This window comes from Cherax quadricarinatus, unplaced genomic scaffold, assembly GCF_038502225.1.
Source record: "Cherax quadricarinatus isolate ZL_2023a unplaced genomic scaffold, ASM3850222v1 Contig1978, whole genome shotgun sequence".
Taxonomy (NCBI): domain Eukaryota; kingdom Metazoa; phylum Arthropoda; class Malacostraca; order Decapoda; family Parastacidae; genus Cherax; species Cherax quadricarinatus.
Genome location: NW_027197004.1, coordinates 34,377 through 59,231, shown reverse-complemented (window position 1 = coordinate 59,231; position 24,855 = coordinate 34,377). Strand labels below are relative to the sequence as shown.

Sequence of the window (24,855 nt, the reverse complement as noted above, 5' to 3'; positions counted from 1 at the left end):
GGGGCCTTGATACCTGAAGTCCTTATGGAGGGAGGATTCCTCTTCCAAACAATAACCTCTCTTCCTCCCTCTCCCCTCCTCCCTGTCTTCCATATGCCAACAAGAGTCTTCAGTAAAGGTAAAGGAGATGTTAAAGGTTCATGTATCTATTTCATTAGTCATTTATATTTATTTGTTTTCTCCCTTGTGGCTTAGCGCTTCTTTTTGATTATAATAATAATAATTTGTTTTCTATATGTAAAACTATAGTTATTCTCTCTCACTCTTACACTCTCTATCTCACTCTCACACTCTCTCACTCTCTCTTTCACGCTCTCTTTCACACTCTCACACTCTCACACTCTCTCTCACACTCTCTCTCACACTCTCACACTCTCTCTCACACTCTCTCTCACACTCTCTCTCACACTCTCTCACTCTCTCACACTCTCTCACACTCTCTCACACTCTCTCTCACACTCTCTCTCACACTCTCACACTCACACTCTCATACTCACACTCTCATACTCTCTCTCACACTCACACACTCTCTCTTTAACCCTTTCAGGGTCCAAGGCCAAAATCTGAAGTGGTGCTCCAGTGTCCAAGAAATTTTGAAAAAAAAAAAAAAATAATTCTTACAGAATTAAAGAGTATATTTTTGTGAAGGTAATAAAACAAACAAAAAAATCTGATCAGTACTTACTGAGATACAGTGCCGAGAAGTTGACCCAAAATGACTGGGTGGCAGCAACATCGACGATTTCCACATACGCGTATTACTTTATTTAACGATTTTTGTAGTTTTTTCTTTTCTTTTCTAATTTTTTTCTTTTCCTACTAATATTTGGGGCCTGAGAGACCAATACTGTATATAATGTATGTATATATATATAAACTCACTGTATTGAACACAATAACCGCACTAAAGTTATTATCATATTATTGTTTACCACTTTTGTTTATTACAATAAACATGCACAAATCTTGTATAATACTAATGTTCTATCATATATTTACATATTTACAATCACTGGACATGGTTTTAGAACTGCTGGAGCTTGTGGAACTCCTTGAAACAAGGCACCATGCACAGAGGTACCTTACATTCCTCACACATAAACCGAGTGTCTTTGCGTCTTTGTTGCCGTCGTTTTGTTTGTGCACAGACAATGCATCTCTTCTGAGCAAATTTCTTCTGAGTTGAAGGAAGCTGTATTATGAAATGATCACCTTCCCTCCTCAAACGCTTGGGTATATCCTGAGGAGTTCGAGGACCTTGTTGTATAGCAGGTGTTGTTACCTGGTACTTCATTATGAGTTGTCTGACAACAGACAAACAAAATTCACCATACGGTGGTCTGTTGCCAGTCTTCATTTGGTACATATTATATGCATTGAGCATTGAAATGTCCATGAGATGGAAGAAAAGTTTCATGTACCACTTGTAACTCTTACGAACACAATCAACAAAGCCAATCTGCATGTCACATTTGTCAACCAAGCGCATGTTTTGTGTATAATCAATCACTGTCACTGGTTTTCGAATATGTTCATTAGTCACTCGATCAACTTTGCCACTGTCTTGCATTTCGTTACGGTGAATGGTTGTCAACAATGTGACATCTCGTTTGTCATGCCACCGTAATGCCATGATGTCATTGGCAGTAAACACCTGCACGTCATCACCACGAGCACCTGCGTTGAACCTGGGCATATGTTTACGATTAGAACGCACTGTGCCACACACATCTGTCTTGTTCACTCGCAAGAAATCACTGAGTAAAGGGCTTGTGTACCAGTTATCGGTATATAATGTATGCCCCTTACCAAGATAAGGTGCCATCATGCTTCTCACTACGTCACCTGAGATACCCAATAACATCTTGGTATCTTTCAATGTTTTACTTCCCGTGTATACAACAATATCCAATACCAGGCCACTGTCACAGTCACAGAGTACAAACAGTTTTATACCAAAGCGTTTCCTCTTGCTCGGTATATACTGCTTGAATGACAGTCTACCTTTGAACAAAATCAAAGACTCGTCAATTACAAGATTCTTGAATGGATAAAAGTACATGTTGAACTTTTGTTTGAGATACATAAAAACATTTCTAATCTTGTATAACCTGTCACTTCTGTCAGGCCTGGTTTTGTCAGAGAAGTGCAACATACGTAACAGTAAGATAAACCTGTTCACTGGGATGATTTCACTGAAGACCGGGGTAGAAATTAGCCGATCTGTGGACCAGTATGCTTTTATATTATGCTTATAGACATGAGGCATAAGCATTATTGTTGCAAAAAGCAAATACATTTCTGCAACAGTCGTCTCTTTCCACCGGTGTAGTCTTGACTGTGGTGATATCATCGTATTTGCCATGGTGTACTCAAAATACTTGTTACTTTCCCTGACAATAGTTTCCATCAAGGGCTGGTCAAAGAATATTTCAAAAAATTCCAGTTCATTGGCAGTGGTTCCAAGGGGACAAGTAGGTAGAATTCCACTTTGAGAGTCATCAAAGTGGTGGGGCTTGGGAACAAAATTGGGATTTTGCTGCCAATCCCAGATACGGTTTGCTGGTGGATACTGGACATCATAGACTGGTTGTGCTGGTAGTTGTGGTTGTGGTGGGCTGGTGGCTGACGCTCCGCTTTGTCCTTGAACCGAGGAGTCAGCAGCGTGGGTCCCAGCCTGGGCTGGTGAGTCACGCATGGCCGTGGCACTACCATCACCACTACCACCATCTACTGATGCCTGTGGTCTATCCATGCCAAGTGTAGCCACATCATCCTCACTTTCACTGTCTATTCCTGGTGTAGGGCCACGGGATGTACTCCGGGATGTACTCCGTCCCCTGGGCACTGCATAGGGTACACTACCCGAGCGCATGCGGCGGCGTACATACCGACGCTTCACTGGTGAATATGTTTCCTCACTATCACTACTCGAATGATCGTCAAGAGCAATAAAATCACAATCCACGTCACTATCATCATCATTACTGAAGTCAGAGGCCTGGCCACGCGAAAATAATAGTTTTCTCTTGCGTTGAGGTACAACTGACCGTGACTGAGGAGTGCCCACACCAGAGGTAGAAGGTTGAGGATCGTCAGGGTTTTCTGCACTATTATCGATATCCTGGTCATTCCTTTCGGTCACTAACTGATCAAAGCCAAAGAATTCGTCTTCATTTCCACTTCCATCAGTGTCAGAACTATCAGATAGGAAGAGGAGAGTCCCAATTTTCCTTGGAGTGAGAGCTGCCTTGCGACGAGGCATGGTGAACAAAGGTAACTGAGCCGGCATTCCCACAATGCTATGCGGGCGCCTAGAATTTTTGTTTATGGCACACACCCACCATGCAGACCCGTTCTCTCACATGTAGGCCTATGAGCATTTTCACGCTAAATTTGACGCCACTAGAACTTTGGCGTAGATCTACGGTTTGGACCCTGAACTTGAAGCCGTAGATCTACGGGATGGACCCTGAAAGGGTTAAGTGTAGCAAGAGTGCACTTAACATTGTGTCTTTGTGTACAAAACATTTGTTAAAAAAAAAAAAAAAATATAAATACCGAGTATACAATCCTTTTTTTTTTTTTTTATGTATGTATGTATACAGTACAGTATTTCAATATCATACTCTATTAAACCACATCATACAGATGTGAAGTTAATACATTCCTACATTAAGTCTAACATTTTTAGTAAACTGGTTCTGTTTGATGTAATATTAATATTCGCTGCATGTGTCAAAGTATTTTACAAAATTTGAAGTGAAGCATGTTTTAGTGACAACATTAATGGATGAACCATTTACAAATAACCACTTAAGAGAAGCCCTATGGTATTTGCAAATGCTTTGGCAATGGATGGAGCAAAATTTGTAATTTCTACTTTATACTGAAAAATACTATTAGGCTTCATAGGTCAAATAATATCAAGTAATAAAGACACCTACATCTTCAGTTATGTAACTAATGATTTTGTATGGTAGTTGTGATGAGTTAATTTTTGTATAAGGAACTACTACAAGTATAATTTAATGCCAAAGATGTGTACTATTATAAATCAAATTATTTTATTGTACTTTTTCTAATCCTTTTATATTGATTTAATATATTAAGATCCATGAAAAATAGATTAATTTCCTCCCTTTCTCTTGCAGACTGACCAGCTGAGTATTTTTTTTTTATCTAATGCCTTTATTTTGTACAGTCTACCTTCAGTCACTCAAAATTTTTAATACATGGATTAGTATAATTATAATCATGAGAGAGCACTAAACCCTTAGGATTATACAGCACATGTGGGGGGATGGATGGTATTCAGGGGACCAGAGCACAGATCCGATTCCCTAGATCAAGGGCCCCTCACCAGCATCAAGGAACCTCCCTTGAGGGGAATTTATGGATTAGATAAGACATACTTATATAGTAAACTGTAACTGTGATACTTCATTCTTCAATGAGGCTATAATTCCTCTCTTTAAGTTTTTTTCCTTTTCAAGGAGGTTCCTAAATGCTGGTGAGAGTCTCTTGATTTAAGGAATTGGCCCTGTGCTCCAATTCCTTGAAGCAAACCTGAATACTTTTCATTCCCCATGTGCTGTATGACCCCCCACAAGTTTACTGCTCTCTTCATGAAGATAATAAAAATAATCTGAATCTCATTAATAGCTGTCGTCAGTGCTTATAGTTTTTTTAACACGTCGGCCATTTCCCACCAAAGCAGGATGACCCAAAAAGAAAGAAAAAAAAAAACTTTCATCATTCAACACTTTCACCATCATTCATACATAATCAGTCTTTGCAGAAGCACTCAGATACGACAGTTTAGACGTCCCTCCAAACTGCCAATATCCCAAACCCCTCCTTTAAAGTGCAGGCATTGTACTTCCCATTTCCAGGACTCAAGTCCGGCTAACCAGTTTCCCTGAATCCCTTCACAAAATATTACCCTGCTCACACTCCAACAGCTCGTCAGGTCCCAAAAACCATTCGTCTCCATTCACTCCTATCTGACAAGCTCACACACGCTTGCTGGAAGTCCAAGCCCCTTGCCCACTAAACCTCCTTTAGCCCCTCCCTCCAATCGTTTCGAGGACGGTCCCTACCCCTCCTTCCTTCCCCTACAGATTTATACACTCTCCAAGTCATATTACTGTAACCCATTCTCTCTAAATGACCAAACCACCTCAACAACCCCTCTTCAACCCTCTGACTAATACTTTTAGTAACTACACACCTAATTTCCACACTACGAATTTTCTGCCTAATATTTACACCACACAATGCCCTTAGACAGGACATCTCCACTGCCTCCAGCCGCCTTTTCACTGCAGCATTTACAACCCATGCTTCACACCTATATAAATAAGTGTTGGTACCACTATACTCTCATACATTCCCTTCTTTGCTTCCATAGATAACGTTTTTTTGTCTCCACAGATACATCAAAGCATCACTCACCTTTTTTTGCTTCATCAATTTTATGGTTAACCTCATCCTTCATAAACCCATGTGCTGACAAATCAACTCCGAAATATCTGAACACATTCACTTCTTCCATACTCCCTTCTCCAATGTGATATCCAATTTTTCTTTATCTAAATCATTTGATACCCTCATCACCTTACTCTTATCTATGTTCACTTTCAACTTTCTACCTTTACACACCCTCCCAAACTCGTCCACTAACCTTTGCAACTTTTCTTTAGAATCTCCCAAAAGCACAGTATCATCAGCAAAAAGTAACTGTGTCAACTCCCATTTTGTATTTGATTCCCCATAATTTAATCCCACCCCTCTCCCCAACACCCTAGCATTTACTTCTTTTACAACCCCATCTATAAATATGTTAAACAACCATGGTGACATTACACATCCCTGTCTAAGACCTACTTTTACTGGGAAGTAATCTCCCTCTCTCCTACACACCCTAACCTGAGCCTCACTATCCTCATAAAAACTCTTTACAGCATTTAGTAACTTACTACCTATTCCATACACTTGCAGCATCTGCCACATTGCTCCCCTATCCACTCTATCATATGCCTTTTCTAAATCCATAAACGAAATAAAAACTTCCCTACCTTTTTCTAAATACTGTTCACATATATGCTTCAGTGTCAACACTTGATCTACACATCCCCTACGCATTCTAAAGCCTCCTTGCTCATCTGCAATCCTACTCTCTGTCTTCTAATTATTTCAATAATATCCCTACCATACACTTTACTTGGTATACTCAGTAAACTTCTTTCTTTCAACACACCGGCCGTATCCCACCAAGGCAGGGTGGCCCAAAAAGAAAAATGGAAGTTTCTCCTTTTACATTTAGTAATATATACAGGAGAAGGGGTTACTAGCGCCTTGCTCCCGGCATTTTAGTCGCCTCTTACAACACGCATGGCTTACGGAAGAAGAATTCTGTTCCACTTCCCCATGGAGGTAAGAGGAAATAAACAAGAACAAGAACTAGAAAGAAAATAGAAGAAAACCCAGAGGGGTGTGTATATATATGCTTGTACATGTATGTGTAGTGTGACCTAAGTGTAAGTAGAAGTAGCAAGACATACCTGAAATCTTGCATGTTTATGAGACAGAAAAAAGACACCAGCAATCCTACCATCATGTAAAACAATTACAGGCTTTTGTTTTACACTCACTTGGCAAGACGGTAGTATCTCTCTGGGCGGTTACTGTTTGCCAACCTACTACCTAGGACTCGGTAAACTTATTCCTCTATATTTTTTACAATCTCTTTTGTCCCCCTTCCCTTTATAAAAAGGGACTATACATGCTCTCCGCCAATCCCTAGGTACCTTCCCCTCTTTCATACATTTATTAAACAAAAATACCAACCACTCCAACACTATATCCCCCCCCCCCTGCTTTTAACATTTCTGTCATGATCCCGTCAGTTCCAGCTGCTATACCCACTTTCATTCTACGTAATGCCTCACGCACCTCCCCCCACTCACATCCCGCTCTTCTTCACTCCTAAAAGATGTTATCCTCCCTGGCCAGTGCATGAAATTACAACCTCCCTCTCTTCATCGACATTTAAAAGTTCCTCAAAATATTCCCACCATCTACCCAATACCTCCAGGCGATTTCGCCCAGTTTGAGCCCAATTTTCGGCTAATTCCATTGTTCCAGTCGACTAAACTCATAGCTATTTCTTTAGAACTCCATTTGTTCTATCAATTGAGTACAAGAAACTGCCCATTTACTGATTTCAACTACCCAATAACGTGGTCAGAAATTTGCAATTTGGCCAATTTCATGCAAATTAAAAAATATGCCAATTTCAAAATAGGGTCCAGAATGAACAATGCAGACATTCCTGGCTCTAAAATAACATTTTCTTTGTTCATCAGTCACGTCTCCAGGCCCCTCTGATATTACTCTTGCTTTCTATTTTGAATTTTTATTCAAACAAAAAATAGAGGATTTACTGTTATGCAGACTACTGCAATATTGTAATAATTGTATAAATAATGTCAACCCATTCATGACTGCATATTAGAATGGCTAGTTGGACCTTTATTGGTCAATGACATCATTTGTTTACTTTTGAACATCAGCAAAAATCAAACATTTCCCCTACTTTGAGCTCCATTTCAAGGTTCTTTTCATAGCAAAATCAATCAAAATCACTTCTATTTCTATAATATGTTTTCCATTCTATCAAATGAGACCAATAAAATGAGACTAAAACCATAAATACTAAACGAAAATACACCACAGTTTATAATTTTAGCTAAAAAAACGGTTGGAGTTTTTTCTCATTATGCACTGCGTGCTGCAGGATTTTTTTTTTTATATGATGCACACTGACCACACAGACCCATTCTCTCACATGTGGGCCTACCAGCTTTCTCCTGCTTGATTTGAAGCCGCTAGAATTTATGAGTATATATACGTCAAACACGGTGGCTCGTAAGACATATATATACGACCAAAACAGTCAAAGGTTTAACCAGTATTAACCCTTTGATTGTCGAAGGGCCAAATCCTGAAGTTGCTTCTGGTGTCGCAAAATATTCGAAAAAAAAAATTATTTTTTCTTATGAAATGATAGAGAATCTTTTCCCGATTGTAAAGACACCAAAAAAACGAAATTTGATGGAAAACTGACGGAATTACGCTCTCACGAAGTTAGCGACTTCGGTGATATTTAAAAATCGGCAATTTCGCCCACTTTGAGCCCTATTTTCGGCTAATTCCGTTATTCCAGTCAACCAAACTCATAACTATTTCTTCAGAACTCTATTTTTTCTATCGATTGAGTACAAGAAACTGCCCATTTACCGATTTCAACTACCCAATAACTTGGTCAGAAATTTGCAATTTGGCCAATTTCACGAAAATTAAAAAATACGACAATTTCAAAATAAATTCCAGAATGAACAATGCAGACATTCCTGTCTCTAAAATAACATTTTCTTTGTTCATCAGTCATGTCTCCAGGTCCCTGTGATATTACTCTTGCTTTTTATTTTGAAATATTATTCAAACAAAAAATAGAAGATTTACTGTTATGCAGACTACTGCAATACTGTAATAATTGTAAAAATTACATCAACCCATTCATGACTGCGTATTAGAATGGCTATTTGGACATTTATTGGACAATGACATCATTTGTTTACTTTTGAACTTCGGCAAAAATCAAACATTTCCTGTACTTTGTGCTCCATTTCCAGGTTCTTTTTATAGTAAAATTAATCAAAATCACCTCCATTTCTATAATATAGTTTCCATTCTATCAAATGAGACCAAGAAAACGAGAATACAACCACAAATACTATACGAAAATAGACCACAAAGTCGGCATTTTAATTAAAAAAAACGGTCGGAGTTTTTTTTTTCTCATTATGCACTGCGTGCTCCAGGATTTTTTTTATGTGGTGCACACTGACCACACAGACCCATTCTCTCACATGTGGGCCTACTAGCTTTCTCCTGCTTGATTTGAAGCCGCTAGAATTTGAGTATATATATGTCAAACACGGTACCTCGTAAGACGTATATATACGGCCGTGACAGTCAAAGGGTTAAGGCCAGCAAAGGTTGGTTTGAGAGATTTAAGAAGCGTAGTGGCATTCATAGTGTGATAAGGCATGGCGAGGCTGCCAGTTCAGACCACAAAGCGGCTGAAAAATATGTGCAGGAATTCAAGGAGTACATAGACAGTGAAGGACTGAAACCTGAACAAGTGTTTAATTGTGATGAAACAGGCCTGTTTGGGAAGAAAATGCCAAGCAGGATGTACATTACTCAGGAGGAAAAGGCACTCCCAGGACATAAGCCTATGAAAGACAGGCTTACTCTGTTGGTGTGCCAATGCTAGTGGTGATTGCAAAGTGAAGCCTTTATTGTGTATCACTCTGAAACTCCCAGAGTGTTCAGGAAAAACAATGTCCTCAAGGCTAATTTGTGTGTGCTGTGGAGGGCAAACAGTAAGGCATGGGTCACTAGGGACTTTTTCTATGACTGGTTACACCATGCATTTGCCCCCACTGTGAAAAATTACCTAATTGAAAAGAAATTAGACCTTAAGTGCCTCCTGGTATTAGACAATGCTCCTGGTCACCCGTCAGACTTGGCAGAGCGACTTTCTAGGGACATGAGCTTCATTAAGGTGAAGTTTTTGCCTCCTAATACCACTCCTCTCCTGCAGCCTATGGACCAGCAGGTCATTTCCAACTTCAAGAAACTGTACACAAAAGCTATGTTTGAAAGGTGCTTTGTAGTGACCTCAGAAACTCAACTGACTCTAAGAGAGTTTTGGAAAGATCACTTTACCATCCTCAATTGTGTAAACATTATAGGTAAGGCTTGGGAGGAAGTGACTAAGAGGACCTTGAACTCTGCTTGGAAAAAACTGTGGCCAGAATGTGTAGACAAAAGGGATTTTGAAGGGTTTGAGGCTAACCCTGAGAATCCTATGCCAGTTGAGGAATCCATTGTGGCATTGGGGAAGTCCTTGGGGTTGGAGGTTAGTGGGGAGGATGTGGAAGAGTTGGTGGAGGAGGACAATGAAGAACTAACCACTGATGAGCTGCTAGATCATCTTCATCAGCATGAGGCCACACCTGAGGAAACTGCTTCGGAGGAGGGGATAGAGAAATTGAAGTTGCCTACTTCTAAGATTAAGGAAATCTGTGCAATGTGGCTTAAAGTGCAAACCTTTATGGATGAAAATCACCCTGACACAGTGGCATTAAAAGAACAAGGGAAGTAACCCCGGAAAAGGATTTGCTACCTCAAGTCCTAATGGAAGGGGATTCCCCTTTTAAACACTAACACCTCTCCCCTCCTCCCATCCTATCAATCATCACCAGATCTTCATTAAAGGTAAGTGTCAATTATTCTATTGTTATTGTTGTTATTGTAATTATTCTATTGCATTAAACTTAATATTTCATGTAGTAAAATTTTTTTTTTTTTCATACTTTTGTGTGTCTTGCACGGATTAATTTGATTTCCATTATTTCTTATGAGGAAAATTGATTCGCTTTTCGATATTTTCGGTATTCGATGAGCTCTCAGGAATGGATTAATACTGAATACCGGGGGTCCACTCTACTCTGCTCTTCTTATAACACTTCTGCTTTGTAAAAACCGCTCATAAGCTACCCTTATTATTATGATTGATTATTGTTATTACGTATTATTATTAATGAGAGGTGGGGACATTTTCATTTTTGAACTGTATTATTGGCACCCCTCTGGCAAGACAGTGATGGAGTGAGTGATTGTGGAAGTGTTTCTTCATTTTGGACAATCCTGCCTGGTGGGAAATGGCCAGTGTGTTTAAAAAAAAAAAAAATGTAATTCTAAATTACTGAAAAAAGGCTCGGTACTATGATTAAAACAAATCACAAGCCAACAAACTAGAAATAAAAGCTTAAGTGATACTTGGGTCTGAAAAGGAACACAGTTAAAGCCAGTAGTGAGGTAAGACTCTCAATAAATAAGTCACACATGCTCTGAAAATTAGACCACTTGACAACTTAATCAGAGAAACCAGTATCTATAGAAACAAAACCGGGGGTACACTTACCTCACTTCTGGCTTTGATGGCATGCCTCCTTACTTGTGATTAAGACACATGCAACAGTTGAGTATCTTTATTGCTGAAACGTTTTGCCAACAGTATTTTATACCATTTTCAACATAATTATCATATACCAGTTCACAGTAGTATCTTGGTACAGAGGACATCTTTCACACTTCATCGCCTTATGACTGAGAAGGGTTGGATTCCAGAGGGACTTGCCTTCTTATTTCTGCTAGTGAATCTCATCCCCTGCAACGTCTTCGAGACCTTCCGCTTCACCTTCAACAGTATTTAAGACTCCATTCTCGTGCTTCAGTTTCATATCATTCTAGACCATGGAGTTGAGCTCTTCTCCACCTCAAATACTATTTCTCCAAGGTTTATGGACTGATTACATCATCTTCATTTCACTACTACACCTGCTGCATCTGACTGCAGAAGCCTACTGTGTACGTGAAACGTTTCAAAAATAAAGATACCCAACCATTGCAAATGTGTGTGTATCCTCAACTATTTTCTACCTAATTCCTCACTTGTAACTTGGTAAGTCAAGATAAATCAAAGCATCATGGATGTTTTTAATTGTAATTTGTTGAGAATAACTTGTGTGTGATCATCAGATAGGTCAAAAGGCTTAGTACTAAAAAAAGGCAGGCACTAAGTCAGTTTGAAGACTGGAATAGGCTGAAAATAAGCCTCAGAGTGTGTGATACTGCTGTTAAGTAGTGCTTTCCTACCTCCAACTTTGTACCTGTAAATTTCTTCAAATGTTACATTAAATTTTGCATATTTTGTGTCGTTACCTTCATAGAAAGATTTTTTTACGATTTTATGACTTTTCAAAATGGTGGACACAGAAGGGGCTTTAAATCTGGGAAGGAGGGGAGGGGGTATGACCACTGAACAGTTAATGCAGACTACCTCTTCTCTGCTGCATTACCTGTGACCCTTTTCCATTTTCATTTTGTTTGTCATCTCCACAGCACTTTGCCACTTTTTCTTTGCCATGTAGCCCTGTAAATTTTGCACTTTTTGTGAATATTGTACACCTTTATACAAGATTTGGTACATGCAAATTTACTTTTATGTGATGGCCCCATTTTTACCTACGATTTCGTATATACGATATAAATTTGCTCTGTGATCGGTGCATCTCTGACAGTGCCCTTTAACACCACTAACACTAATTATCTTGCTGGTGCATAATGGTTTCATGTGTGGAGTCTCAAATGTTTGACGAGATCGGTTTGGAACTGTAAATGTTAAAAATCTGTTTTTTTTTTAAAGCTGAATAACTAGTATTTTTTAATTCATTAGTATTGAACCAGATGCACTGATATTTTGTGCATGTTCATTTTTATTTTTTTTTCCAACAGCAGCTATCTTCCACCAAGGCAGAGAAACCTGTAAAAGAAAAAACTTTCTTCTTTTTACATTTAGTAATTTATATAGAAGGGGTTACTGGTGTCTTGCCATATTTTTTGACCTTGAGAAGGCATATGACACAACTTGGAGGTATAATATTTTGGCCCAGGCCCACTCCTTAGGCCTCCGAGGCAATCTACCATCCTTCCTTAAGAACTTTTTAACTGACAGACATTTCCGTGTTCGAGTCAATAATGTGCTTTCCCCGGACTTCGTCCAAGCTGAAGGTGTCCCTCAGGGATGTGTTCTGAGCACAACACTTTTTCTCCTTGCTATAAATGATTTGGCCTCTGTTCTTCCACCCAATATTTGGTCATCACTCTATGTTGATGACTTTGCTATTGCTTGTGCAGGCGCTGACTGTCATCTCATTACAGTTTCTCTCCAGCATGCGGTCGACCGTGTTTCCACTTGGGCCACCACGCATGGGTTTAGATTTTCCAGTACTAAAACTCGCCAAATTACTTTCACTAGACGCTCTGTCATCTCTGATCATCCTTTGTATCTCTATGGCTACCGTATCCCCGAACATGATACAGTCAGGTTTCTAGACCTTCTCTTTGACCGTAGGTTATCCTGGAAACCTCACATTACCTCTCTGAAGGCAACTTGTCACAGTTGGCTGAACCTTCTTAAAACCCTTGCTCATCTTTCCTGGGGAGCTGATCGTCGAACTCTCCTTCGCCTACATTCAGCCCTCATTTTATCGAAACTCGATTATGGTGACCAGATTTATTCAGCGGCCTCTCCTGCTACTCTCTCTAGCCTTAACCCCATCCATCACCAAGGATTACGTTTATGCCTTGGTGCTTTTCGATCTTCCCCTGCTGAGAGCCTCTATGCAGAAGCGAATGTTCCATCCTTGTCTGATCGCCGTGATGCCCATTGCCTTCGCTACTATGTACAATCTCCGCAATCCTTCCATTTATAGAATGGTCACTGATATTAGTAGACATTCTTTATTTGTTCGCCGCCCCTGTTTGCTCCATCCCTTTTCTCTTCGCCTACATTCGCTCTTGTCTTCCCTTCAGTTACCACCTTTATATGTTCATGTAGCATCTCACTTTTCCCTACCCCCCTGGGAAGTTCCAGCTGTTCGGGTCTGTTCCTTCTCACTCCCTTGCTCGAAAGCCCAACTGCCTACGGTGGCTTCCCGCTCTCTTTTTCTTGATCACTTCCACTCTCATTCTCATGCCATCGCTGTGTACACAGATGGCTCTAAGTCTTCAGACGGCGTTGGATTCGCAGCAGTGTTTCCAGACAGCGTCGTGCGGGGGCATTTACTATCTTCGGCTAGCATTTTTACTGCTGAATTGTATGCCATTCTTGCAGCACTTATTCGTATCGCTTCTATGCCAGTGTCATCATTTGTGGTAGTCTCAGACTCCCTTAGTGCTCTACAGGCTATACGAAAATTTGATACATCTCGCCCCCTAGTTCTCCGTATCCAACTTTGGCTACGCCGTATCTCTACCAAGCATAAAGATATTGTTTTTTGTTGGGTCTTTGGTCATGTCGATGTACAGGGCAATGAACAGGCAGACACTGCTGCGCAGTCAGCAGTACATGACCTACCAATTTCATATAGAGGTGTTCCATTTCTGGACTATTTTGCTGTAGTAGCTACCCACCTTCACACCCGTTGGCAACAACGTTGGTCAACTCTGCTTGGTAACAAACTTCATTCTATTAAACCGAGCATAGGTTACTGGCCGTCTTCTTGTCATCAGTGCCGAGGTTGGGAGACCACTCTCTCCCGCCTTCGCATTGGCCACACTCATCTTACTCATGGGTATCTCATGGAGAGGCACCCTGTTCCTCTCTGTGAGCAGTGTCAAGTTCCCGTATCGATTAGCCACATTCTGTTAGACTGCCCCCTCTATCAACGAGCACGCAGAATTTACCTCCGTCGTCTCCGCTCTACTACTCTCTCTTTACCTTCCCTTCTTGCTGATGGACCCTCCTTTAATCCTGACTCTCTCATTGACTTCTTGACAACGACTGATTTACTCCACAAACTCTGATGATGATACCTTTCGCACTCCCCTCAGCCCTTTCTAGCTCAGTCTCTTGCTGCCCTCTACCCTTTCACCATCCACTGCCCCGCTGTTCTCCGTAACCTATTACTCGTCCATCTCCCTTTTGCCACCTGATGCCCTCGCTTCCTTCCTGCCCTGCAGCACTGTATAGTCCTTGTGGCTTCTTTTTGATTATAATAATAATAATCCCACAACAATGAAAGGTGGAGAGTTTATGTAAAGTGTTACATTAGTTGCAAATGGAGAGAGAGTGGGAGTGAATGGAAAAGAGGGAGGCAGGCATGTTGCTGCCTTTGCCTGCACATCTCGGTACTGTCCTCCAATACCACACATGGAGCTACAACAGTGAGAAGGTGGAAAGCACATTATTGTTATATACACTGGCCAGACTTGAGTCCTGGAGATGGGAAGTACAGTGCCTGCCCTCTGAAGGAGGGGTGTTAATGCTGCAGTTTTATAACTAGTGTAAGCGTGCCTCTGGCACGACAGTGATGGAGTGAGTGATGAAAGTTTTTCTTTTTTGGGCCACCCTGCCTTGGTGGGAAACTGCCAATGTGTTAAAAAAATAAAAAAAAAAAAAAAACTGGTAGAGAGGAAGGCAGTCCTGTTGCTGCCTGTGCCTACATTTCTCTCACCACAACCCTCCCAAAGTTATTAGAAGTAGGTCTGGTCAGTATAGTCAAGGTCTCGGAATGCACATATCTCAACGATTTACACGTTACAGTGGGTTCACTTTGTGATTTTGATGTATGCCTCATGGGCCAGGAACTTGTCTACCAAATAAAGTGAGGCACACCTATCATTTGTAATAAAACTTGTTTTCATTGAGGTATTTATTTACAGTACTTTCATTTTTTTTTTTTTACACGTTTTCAAAAGTAAAAAAACAAAAAGATCTACGTTTTTTACATACTTTCAAATGTTGAAAAAAACGTAGATCTACGTTTGGACAGTTTAAGGGTTAATAAGGTCTCAGTTAAGTTGTATAAAAGGTGATCACTATTCATATCTTTATTGACTGAATTTTTTTTCAACAAGTCGGCCGTCTCGTCACCCTTCCTCGGTGGGAGACAGCCGACTTGTTGAAAAAAAAAAAAAAAAACTACGCATGTGAACATAGATCTGTTTGGACAGTTTAAGGGTTAAAGTAACTAATATCTGAAGAACCCATACTGTATATTATAGCCAGTTTTCCTCTGTGATGTACAGTTCCTTTCTTTTCCTCTCAGTCTGTACCCTATCATCCTCATTCACAGCTAGTAACGCTGGTGGTATGAATGCACCAGCTACGTATCGACCTTCCTGGTTCAGAAAGTTAAATGTGGTACATGCAGACTCCGTTGGCAGCAACTGTGGTAAAAAAAAAATATACAAATTATTGATACATAATGACAGAAAAACAAAGATTGAGATACAGATACTGTATGTGTGAGGGGGAAGGGGAGAGACTATATCATTGGTTTGCCTACACTACTGGGTACAGTGCAGTACATTATTATTATTATTTTTTTTTTTTCAACAAGTTGGCCTTCTCCCACCGAGCCAGGGTGACCCAAAAAAGAAAGAAAATCCCCAAAAAGAAAATGCTTTCATCATCATTCAACACTTTCACCACACTCACACATAATCACTGTTTTTGCAGAGGTGCTCAGAATACAACAGTTTAGAAGCATATACGTATAAAGATACACAACATATCCCTCCAAACTGCCAATATCCCAAACCCCTCCTTTAAAGTGCAGGCATTGTACTTCCCATTTCCAGGACTCAAGTCCGACTATATGAAAATAACCGGTTTCCCTGAATCCCTTCACTAAATATTACCCTGCTCACACTCCAACAGATCGTCAGGTCCCAAGTACCATTCGTCTCCATTCACTCCTATCTAACACGCTCACGCACGCTTGCTGGAAGTCCAAGCCCCTTGCCCACAAAACCTCCTTTACCCCCTCTCTCCAACCCTTTCGAGGACGACCCCTACCTCGCCTTCCTTCCCCTATAGATTTATATGCTTTCCATGTCATTCTACTTTGATCCATTCTCTCTAAATGACCAAACCACCTCAACAACCCCTCTTCTGCCCTCTGACTAATACTTTTATTAACTCCACACCTTTTCCTAATTTCCACACTCCGAATTTTCTGCATAATATTTACACCACACATTGCCCTTAGACAGGACATCTCCACTGCCTCCAACCGTCTCCTCGCTGCTGCATTTACCACCCAAGCTTCACACCCATATAAGAGTGTTGGTACTACTATACTTTCATACATTCCCTTCTTTGCCTCCATAGATAACGTTTTTTGACTCCACATATACCTCAATGCACCACTCACCTTTTTTCCCTCATCAATTCTATGATTAACCTCATCCTTCATAAATCCATCCGCCGACACGTCAACTCCCAAGTATCTGAAAACATTCACTTCTTCCATACTCCTCCTCCCCAATTTGATATCCAATTTTTCTTTATCTAAATCATTTGATACCCTCATCACCTTACTCTTTTCTATGTTCACTTTCAACTTTCTACCTTTACACACATTCCCAAACTCATCCACTAACCTTTGCAATTTTTCTTTAGAATCTCCCATAAGCACAGTATCATCAGCAAAAAGTAACTGTGTTAATTCCCATTTTGAATTTGATTCCCCATAATTTAATCCCACCCCTCTCCCGAACACCCTAGCATTTACTTCTTTTACAACCCCATCTATAAATATATTAAACAACCATGGTGACATTACACATCCCTGTCTAAGACCTACTTTTACCGGGAAGTAGTCTCCCTCTCTTCTACACACCCTAACCTGAGCCTCACTATCCTCATAAAAACTCTTTACAGCATTTAGTAACTTACCACCTATTCCATATACTTGCAACATCTGCCACATTGCTCCCCTATCCACTCTATCATATGCCTTTTCTAAATCCATAAATGCAATAAAAACTTCCCTACCTTTATCTAAATACTGTTCACATATATGCTTCAATGTAAACACTTGATCTACACATCCCCTATCCACTCTGAAACCTCCTTGCTCATCCGCAAGGGCTATTCAGCGGTGCAGTACATTAAAGAAAGTATGGGTCAAATCAAGAGAACAAAAAATCTTGTACACAGTATTGTGAGTAGATTATGCTGCCATTTAAGATTTATGATGTCTAATAAACTAGTCAACTTTGAACTCCCCCTGGTCCCACAAATAATACAAAATTGTCTACCTAATTAAATGTAAGATTTGTGTTTATTTGGTGTTAATGAGACATACTGTTCTCTAAATTAATCACACTAATCTTCCTTAATATTGACATTAAAAAAAAAAAAACAGATTTGGTAATGAGAAAGTCACAAAGCAATATGAACTAAATTCTATGGTGACTTTTAAATTTAAAGGTAGTGCACTAAGCTTTAAAATGGGCACAGTACTACAAAAAAAAAAAAAATATCAAATTGCCCCCCTCAGTAACAATGTTAAGATTCGTAATTTAATAACACAAATTTGGAAAGCTAGCTGTACAGTACCTCTCCTTCACAAGCCTGCCATTAGTCATTAAATGATCCATTTGAGTTTAGCTTTTCCTCACAAATATATCATTATATTGTACTGGTGAAAAAACTTCTGACATGGAAAATGTGTATTAGTTTTTATTTCAATTATGCATAGGGTTTATAATAGGTCATTACAGTCAAATTCCCATATGTTGCATCTCTAATTTGGATAATAGTAGTACAGTGGACCCTCGACCAACGATATTAATCCATTCCAGAGAGTTTATCTTTAGACGAATTTATCGTTAGTCGAATTAATTTTCCCCTTAAGAAATAATGGAAGTAGAATTGATCCATTCCAGACACCCAAAAGTATGAAAAAAAAAAATTCACATGAAATAATTATCCTACACAGAAAAAGGATACATTGCACAATAAATACTGTACTCAGTGAAGAATAAATGACACTTAACTTTATTGAAGATGTAGTGATGAGATGTTTTTGACGTACTAGTACGCCTAAATTCTAGCGCCCTCAAATCTAGTGGGAGAAAGCTGGTAGGCCTTCATATGAAAGAATGGGTCTATGTGGTCAGTGTGCACAGTCTAAAAAAAATCCTGCAGCACACAGTGCATAATGAGAAAAAAAAAACTTTGACCTTTTTTTTTTGGAATAAAACAGCGACTTTGCACTGTATTTTCGTATGGTATTTATTGTTGTATTCTAGTTTTCTTGGTCTCATTTTATAGAATGGAAGACATATTACAGAAATTGAGATGATTTTGACTGGTTTTACAATGAAAGGTACCTTGAAATTGAGCTCAAAGTAGCAGAAATGTTCGATTTTTACCAAATTTCAAAAGTAAACAAATCGTGCCAAGCGTGCAATACACGTCAACTGGTGAGTCTAATATTCTTTCACAAGTGCACCAATAATATTTATACCATTTTTTACACTAATGCAGTAGTCTGCATAACAGTAAATCTTATATTTTTTGTGAGAATAAAAATTCAAAGTGGAAAGCAAAAGAATATAAGAGGGGCCTTGAGACGTGACTAATGACCAGAGGAAATGTCATTTTAGTGCCAGGAATGTCTTTCTTGTTTATTCTGGACCCTATTCGGAAATTGGCATCTTTTGAAATTTGTGTGAAATTGGCAAAATTGCTAAATTCTGACCACTGTACTGGATAGTTGAATTCATAAATGGGTGGTTTCTTGCATCCATTCGATAGAAAAAATGGAGTTCTAGCGAAATATTCATGTTTTTTGTCGACTAGTACAGTGGAATTGGCCGAAAATGGGGCTCAAAGTGGGCAAAATCGCCGATGCGTAAACATCGCCGAGACCGCTAACTTTGCGAGAGCATAATTCCGTAAGTTTTCCATCAAATTTCAAACTTTTGGTGTCCTTATGATCGGGAAAAGATTCTCTATCTTTTCATAAGAGAAAATAATTTTTTTTTTTTTTTTAAATACTTTCATCATCATTCAACACTTTTATCTTCAAACATACATAATCACTGTCATTGAAGAGACACTCAGATACGACAGTTTAGAAGTCCCTCTAAACTGCCAATATCCCAAACCCCTCTTTTAAAGTGCAGGCATTGTACTTCCCATTTCCAGGACTCATGTGTAGCTAACCGGTTTCCCTGAATCCCTTCACAAAATATTACCCTGCTCACACTCCAACAGCTCGTCAGGTCCCAAAAACCATTCATCTCCATTCACTCCTATCTAACACGCTCACACATGCTTGCTGGAAGTCCAAGCCCCTCGCCCACAAAACCTTCTTTACCCCCTCCCTCCAACCTTTTCGAGGACGACCCCTACTCCGCCTTCCTTTCCCTACAGATTTATACGCTCTCCAAGTCATTCTACTTTGATCCATTCTCTCTAAATGACCAAACCACCTCAACAACCTCTCTTCAGCCCTCTGACTAATACTTTTAGTAACTCCACACTTCCTCCTAATTTCCACACTGCATAATATTTACACCACACATTGCCCTTAGACAGGACATCTCCACTGCCTCCAGCCGCCTCCTCGCTGCAGCATTTACAACCCAAGCTTCACACCCATATAAGAGTGTTGGTACCACTATACTTTCATACATTCCCTTCTTTGCCTCCATGGATAACGTTTTTTGTCTCCACAGATACCTCAACGCACCACTCACCTTTTTTCCTTCATCAATTCTATGGTTAACCTCATCCTTCATAAACCCATCCGCTGACAAGTCAACTCCCAAATATCTGAAAACATTCACTTCTTCCATACTCCCTCTCTCCAATGTGATATCCAATTTTTCTTTATCTAAATCATTTGATACCCTCATCACCTTACTCTTATCTATGTTCACTTTCAACTTTCTACCTTTACACACCCTCCCAAACTCATCCACTAACCTTTGCAACTTTTCTTTAGAATCTCCCATAAGCACAGTATCATCAGCAAAAAGTAACTGTGTCAACTCCCATTTTGTATTTGATTCCCCATAATTTAATCCCACCCCTCTCCCCAACACCCTAGCATTTACTTCTTTTACAACCCCATCTATAAATATATTAAACAACCATGGTGACATTACACATCCCTGTCTAAGACCTACTTTTACCGGGAAGTAATCTCCCTCTCTCCTACACACCCTAACCTGAGCCTCACTATCCTCATAAAAACTCTTTACAGCATTTAGTAACTTACTACCTATTCCATACACTTGCAACATCTGCCACATTGCTCCCCTATCCACTCTATCATATGCCTTTTCTAAATCCATAAATGCAATGAAAACTTCCCTACCTTTATCTAAATACTGTTCACATATATGCTTCAATGTAAACACTTGATCTACACATCCCCTACCCACTCTAAAGCCTCCTTGCTCATCTGCAATCCTACTCTCTGTCTTGCCTCTAATTCTTTCAATAATAACCCTACCATACACTTTTCCTGGTATACTCAGTAAACTTATTCCCCTATAATTTTTACAATCTCTTTTGTCCCCCTTCCCTTTATATAAAGGAACTATACATGCTCTCTGCCAATCCCTAGGTACCTTCCCCTCTTTCATACATTTATTAAACAAAAATACCAACCACTCCAACACTATATCCTCCCCTGCTTTTAACATTTCTGTCATGATCCCATCAGTTCCAGCTGCATTACTCCCTTTTCATTCTATGTAATGCCTCATACACCTCCCCCACACTCACATCCTGCTCTTCATCACTCCTAAAAGATGTTATACCTCCCTGACCAGTGCATGAAATTACCGCCTCCCTTCATCGACATTTAAAAGTTCCTCAAAATATTCCCGCCATCTACCCAATACCTCCAGCTCCCCATCTACTAACTCCCCTACTCTGTTTTTAACTGACAAATCCATTCGTTCCCTAGGCTTTCTTAACTTGTTTATCTCACTCCAGATTTTTTCTTATTTTCAGCAAAATTTCTTGACAGTGCCTCTCCCACTCTATCATCTGCTCTTCTTTTGCACTCTCTCACCACTCTCTTCACCTTTCTTTTACTCTCCATATACTCTGCTCTTCTTACAATGCTTCTGCTTTGTAAAAACCTCTCATATGCTGCCTTTTTCTCTTTTATAGCACCGTTTACCTAATCATTCCACCAATCCTCTATCCTCCAACACCCTCTTTCCTATAGGCACAAACTTCTGCACCACACTCTAATACTGCATTTTTATAACTATTCCAATCCTCTTCAACCCCCTTCTCCCTCCACTACTCATACTTGCACCAGCCCACCTTTCTGCCAATAGTTGCTTATATCTCACCCTAACTTCCTCCTCCCTTAGTTTATACACTTTCACCTCTCTCTTACTTGCTGTTGCCATTTTCCTTTTGTCCCATCTACCTCTTACTCTAACTGTAGCTACAACTAAATAATGATCCGATATATCAGTTGCCCCTCTATAAACATGTACATCCTGAAGCCTACCCATCAACCTTTTATCCACCAATACATAATCTAACAAACTACTTTCATTACATGCTATATCATACCTTGTATACTTATTTATCCTCTTTTTCATAAAATATGTATTACTTATTACCAAACCTCTTTCTACACATAGCTCAATTAAAGGCTCCCCATTTTCATTTACCCCTGGCACCCCAAATTTACCTACTACTCCCTCCACAACATTTTTACCCACTTTAGCATTGAGATCCCCAACCACAAGTACTCTCTCACTTGGTTCAAAACTCCCCACACACTCACTCAACATTTCCCAAAATCTCTCTCTCTCCTCTACACTTCTCTCTTTTCCAGGTGCATAAACACTTACTATAACCCACTTTTCACATCCAACCCTTATTTTACTCCACATAATCCTTGAATTTATACATTTATATTCCCTCTTTTCCTGCCATAACTTATCCTTCAACATTATTGCTACTCCTTCTTTAGCTCTAACTCTATTTGAAACCCCTGACCTAATCCCATTTATTTCTCCCCACTGAAACTCTCCTACCCCCTTCAGCTTTGTTTCACTTAAAGCCAGGACATCCAGCTTCTTTTCATTCATAACATCCACAATCATCTCTTTCTTATCATTTGCACAACATCCACGCACATTCAAACATCCCACTTTGACGGTTTTCTTCTTTTTCTTTTTAGTAAGTTATACGGGAAAAGGGGTTACTAGCCCATTGCTCCCGGCATTTTAGTTGACTTTTACAACACGCATGGCTTACGGAGGAAAGATTCTTATTCCACTTCCCCATGGATATGAAAGGAAAAGCAATAAGAACAAGAACTATTAAGATAAAATCAAAGAAAACTCAGATGAGTGTGTATACATAAACGTGTACATGCATGTGTAGTGTGACCTAAGTGTAAGTAGAAGTAGCAAGACGTACCTGAAATCTTGCATGTTTATGAGACAGAAAAGAGACACCAGCAATCCTACCATTATGTAAAACAAATATAGGCTTCCTTTTTACACTCACTTCTTCCACATCCCCCCCCCAGGCGCTGTATAATCCTCCGGGTTTAGCGCTTCCCCCTTGATTGTAATAATAATAATACTGTTATTTCAAAAGGAGATAAATATATGAGAAATGATACAGGATGCAATGACAACAGTTGGCTAGACTATGTATTAGCAAATAAAAGGTTGTTGGGTAGACTTCTGGATGTGAATGTAGCTACCACTAAAAAGCAGTCAGACTTATATATATGTCTGCTTTATTGGTAGCTACAGTGAGAGTAAAAGGTAGATGGAGTATAAGAAGAATAGCACCAGTGGGTTTATATAAAGGATAAAAGTTAGCTCGAGAGCATGGGTAATGAGAAGATCGAAGGGATATAGAGTAGATTTAAATATGCAGTGCTAGTGTGTGCAGCAGAAGTTTGTGGGTACAGGTGGGAGGTGGAATGATGGGGTAAAGAGGGTAGTAACAAAGAAAATGTTAGCACATGAGCGATTTCTATATTGTAAAAAACTTTGATATGCTAACTTTTCTCTATCTTTTTTTCTGCAGCACTGTAAAGCCCTTGTGGTTTAGCACTTCTTTTTTATTATAATAATAATATCTTTTTTCCCTCTTTACCTCACTCCTCTTCTCAACTGTACCCTTCTTCCTCTATCCACAAGCTTCTGCTGCATAGTCTAACACAGTATTCCTGAATCTACCCGAATCTGCCCGAAATGCCCCAGCATGATAGTGGCTATCTTTGGACTTAGCAAAACAAAATTGTAATTACATATTGTAACCTTTACAAAGAAGGATGAAGAAGTAGAGATAAGATAAAGATAAAGATCTTTATCTTATCTCTACTTCTTCATCCTTCTCATTACCTGTGTTCTCTTGAGTTCACCTTTATTCTTTACACTCACTAATAGGTACCTTTTGCTCTCATTGTAGCTACCAATAAAGACTGAAACGACATGTCACCCTTTCCTAAAAAAAAAAAAAAAGAGGGTTTGGGAAGTTAAGAGTGATGAGGGAGTGCATAAGAAGAGCCAATGAGATATCCATAAATTTTGCTGAGAATAAGAGTTTTGGATGGAGATTAACAAGTAGAGAAAGCTAGGAGTAAATGGACTGTGCTGTTAAAAATGAAAGTGGGAAAATCTTAGATGGCAAGGTGGAAGTTTTGGAAAGATGGAGAGAGTATTTTTAGGAGCTGTTAAATGATGATGAAAGGAAGGCATTGATTTTGTGAACTAAGCAGGAAGGAATAACATCTTATAGAAGTAAGGAAGAATCAGATGTATGTGGGGGGGGGGAGTATGTGAGGCAGTGGGTAGAATAAAAGGTGGCAAGTCAGCTGGGACAGATGCTAAAAGCAGGTGGGGATATAGTTTGTGTGGTTAGTATCCTTATTAACCCTTTCACTGTCGGTGCCATAATATTATGGCTTGCAAGCCAGTGTTGGTGCCGTAGCATTATGCCAAAATCTAGCGGCTTCAAATGTAGTGGGAGAAAGCTGGTAGACCTACATGTGAGAGAATGGGTCCATGTGGTCAGTGTGTGTAGTATAAAAAAAAAAAATTGGGGAGCCAGTGGTGCATTATGAGAAAGCCATTTCAGTAGTCCTTGATTACCATGCCTCGTGGTAAGAAGTATCTCACTCCCCGGTGAATTGGGACTCTTCTCTTCCCAAGTGATAGTTCTAACACAGATGGAAGTGTCAGTGAAAATGAATTTCATGGTTTTGAAGAGTTTGTGACTGAAAGCAATGCCCAGGATACCAGATGCAGATAGGGAAAAGGGAAGACAGCATGGATGGTGAGGGTGGGTAAGACAGCATAGGTGGTTGGGAAGGCGGCATGTAAATGAGTTTATTCAGGTATACATGAATA

At 39.6% G+C, this 24,855-nt stretch overlaps 1 protein-coding gene across 1 annotated transcript in view; it reads right to left on the bottom strand.

The window, feature by feature from the left end:
• Window positions 1-15,596: 15,596 nt before the first annotated feature.
• LOC128694737 (NADH dehydrogenase [ubiquinone] 1 alpha subcomplex assembly factor 3) overlaps window positions 15,597-24,855 on the bottom strand; it is a 31,157-nt gene continuing 21,898 nt past the window's right edge. Inside the window, exon 5 of the mRNA XM_070081209.1 lies at window positions 15,597-15,873. Coding sequence (XP_069937310.1) covers window positions 15,703-15,873 — 171 coding nt within the window. The 3' untranslated portion in view covers window positions 15,597-15,702. The remainder of the gene's footprint in view (window positions 15,874-24,855) is intronic.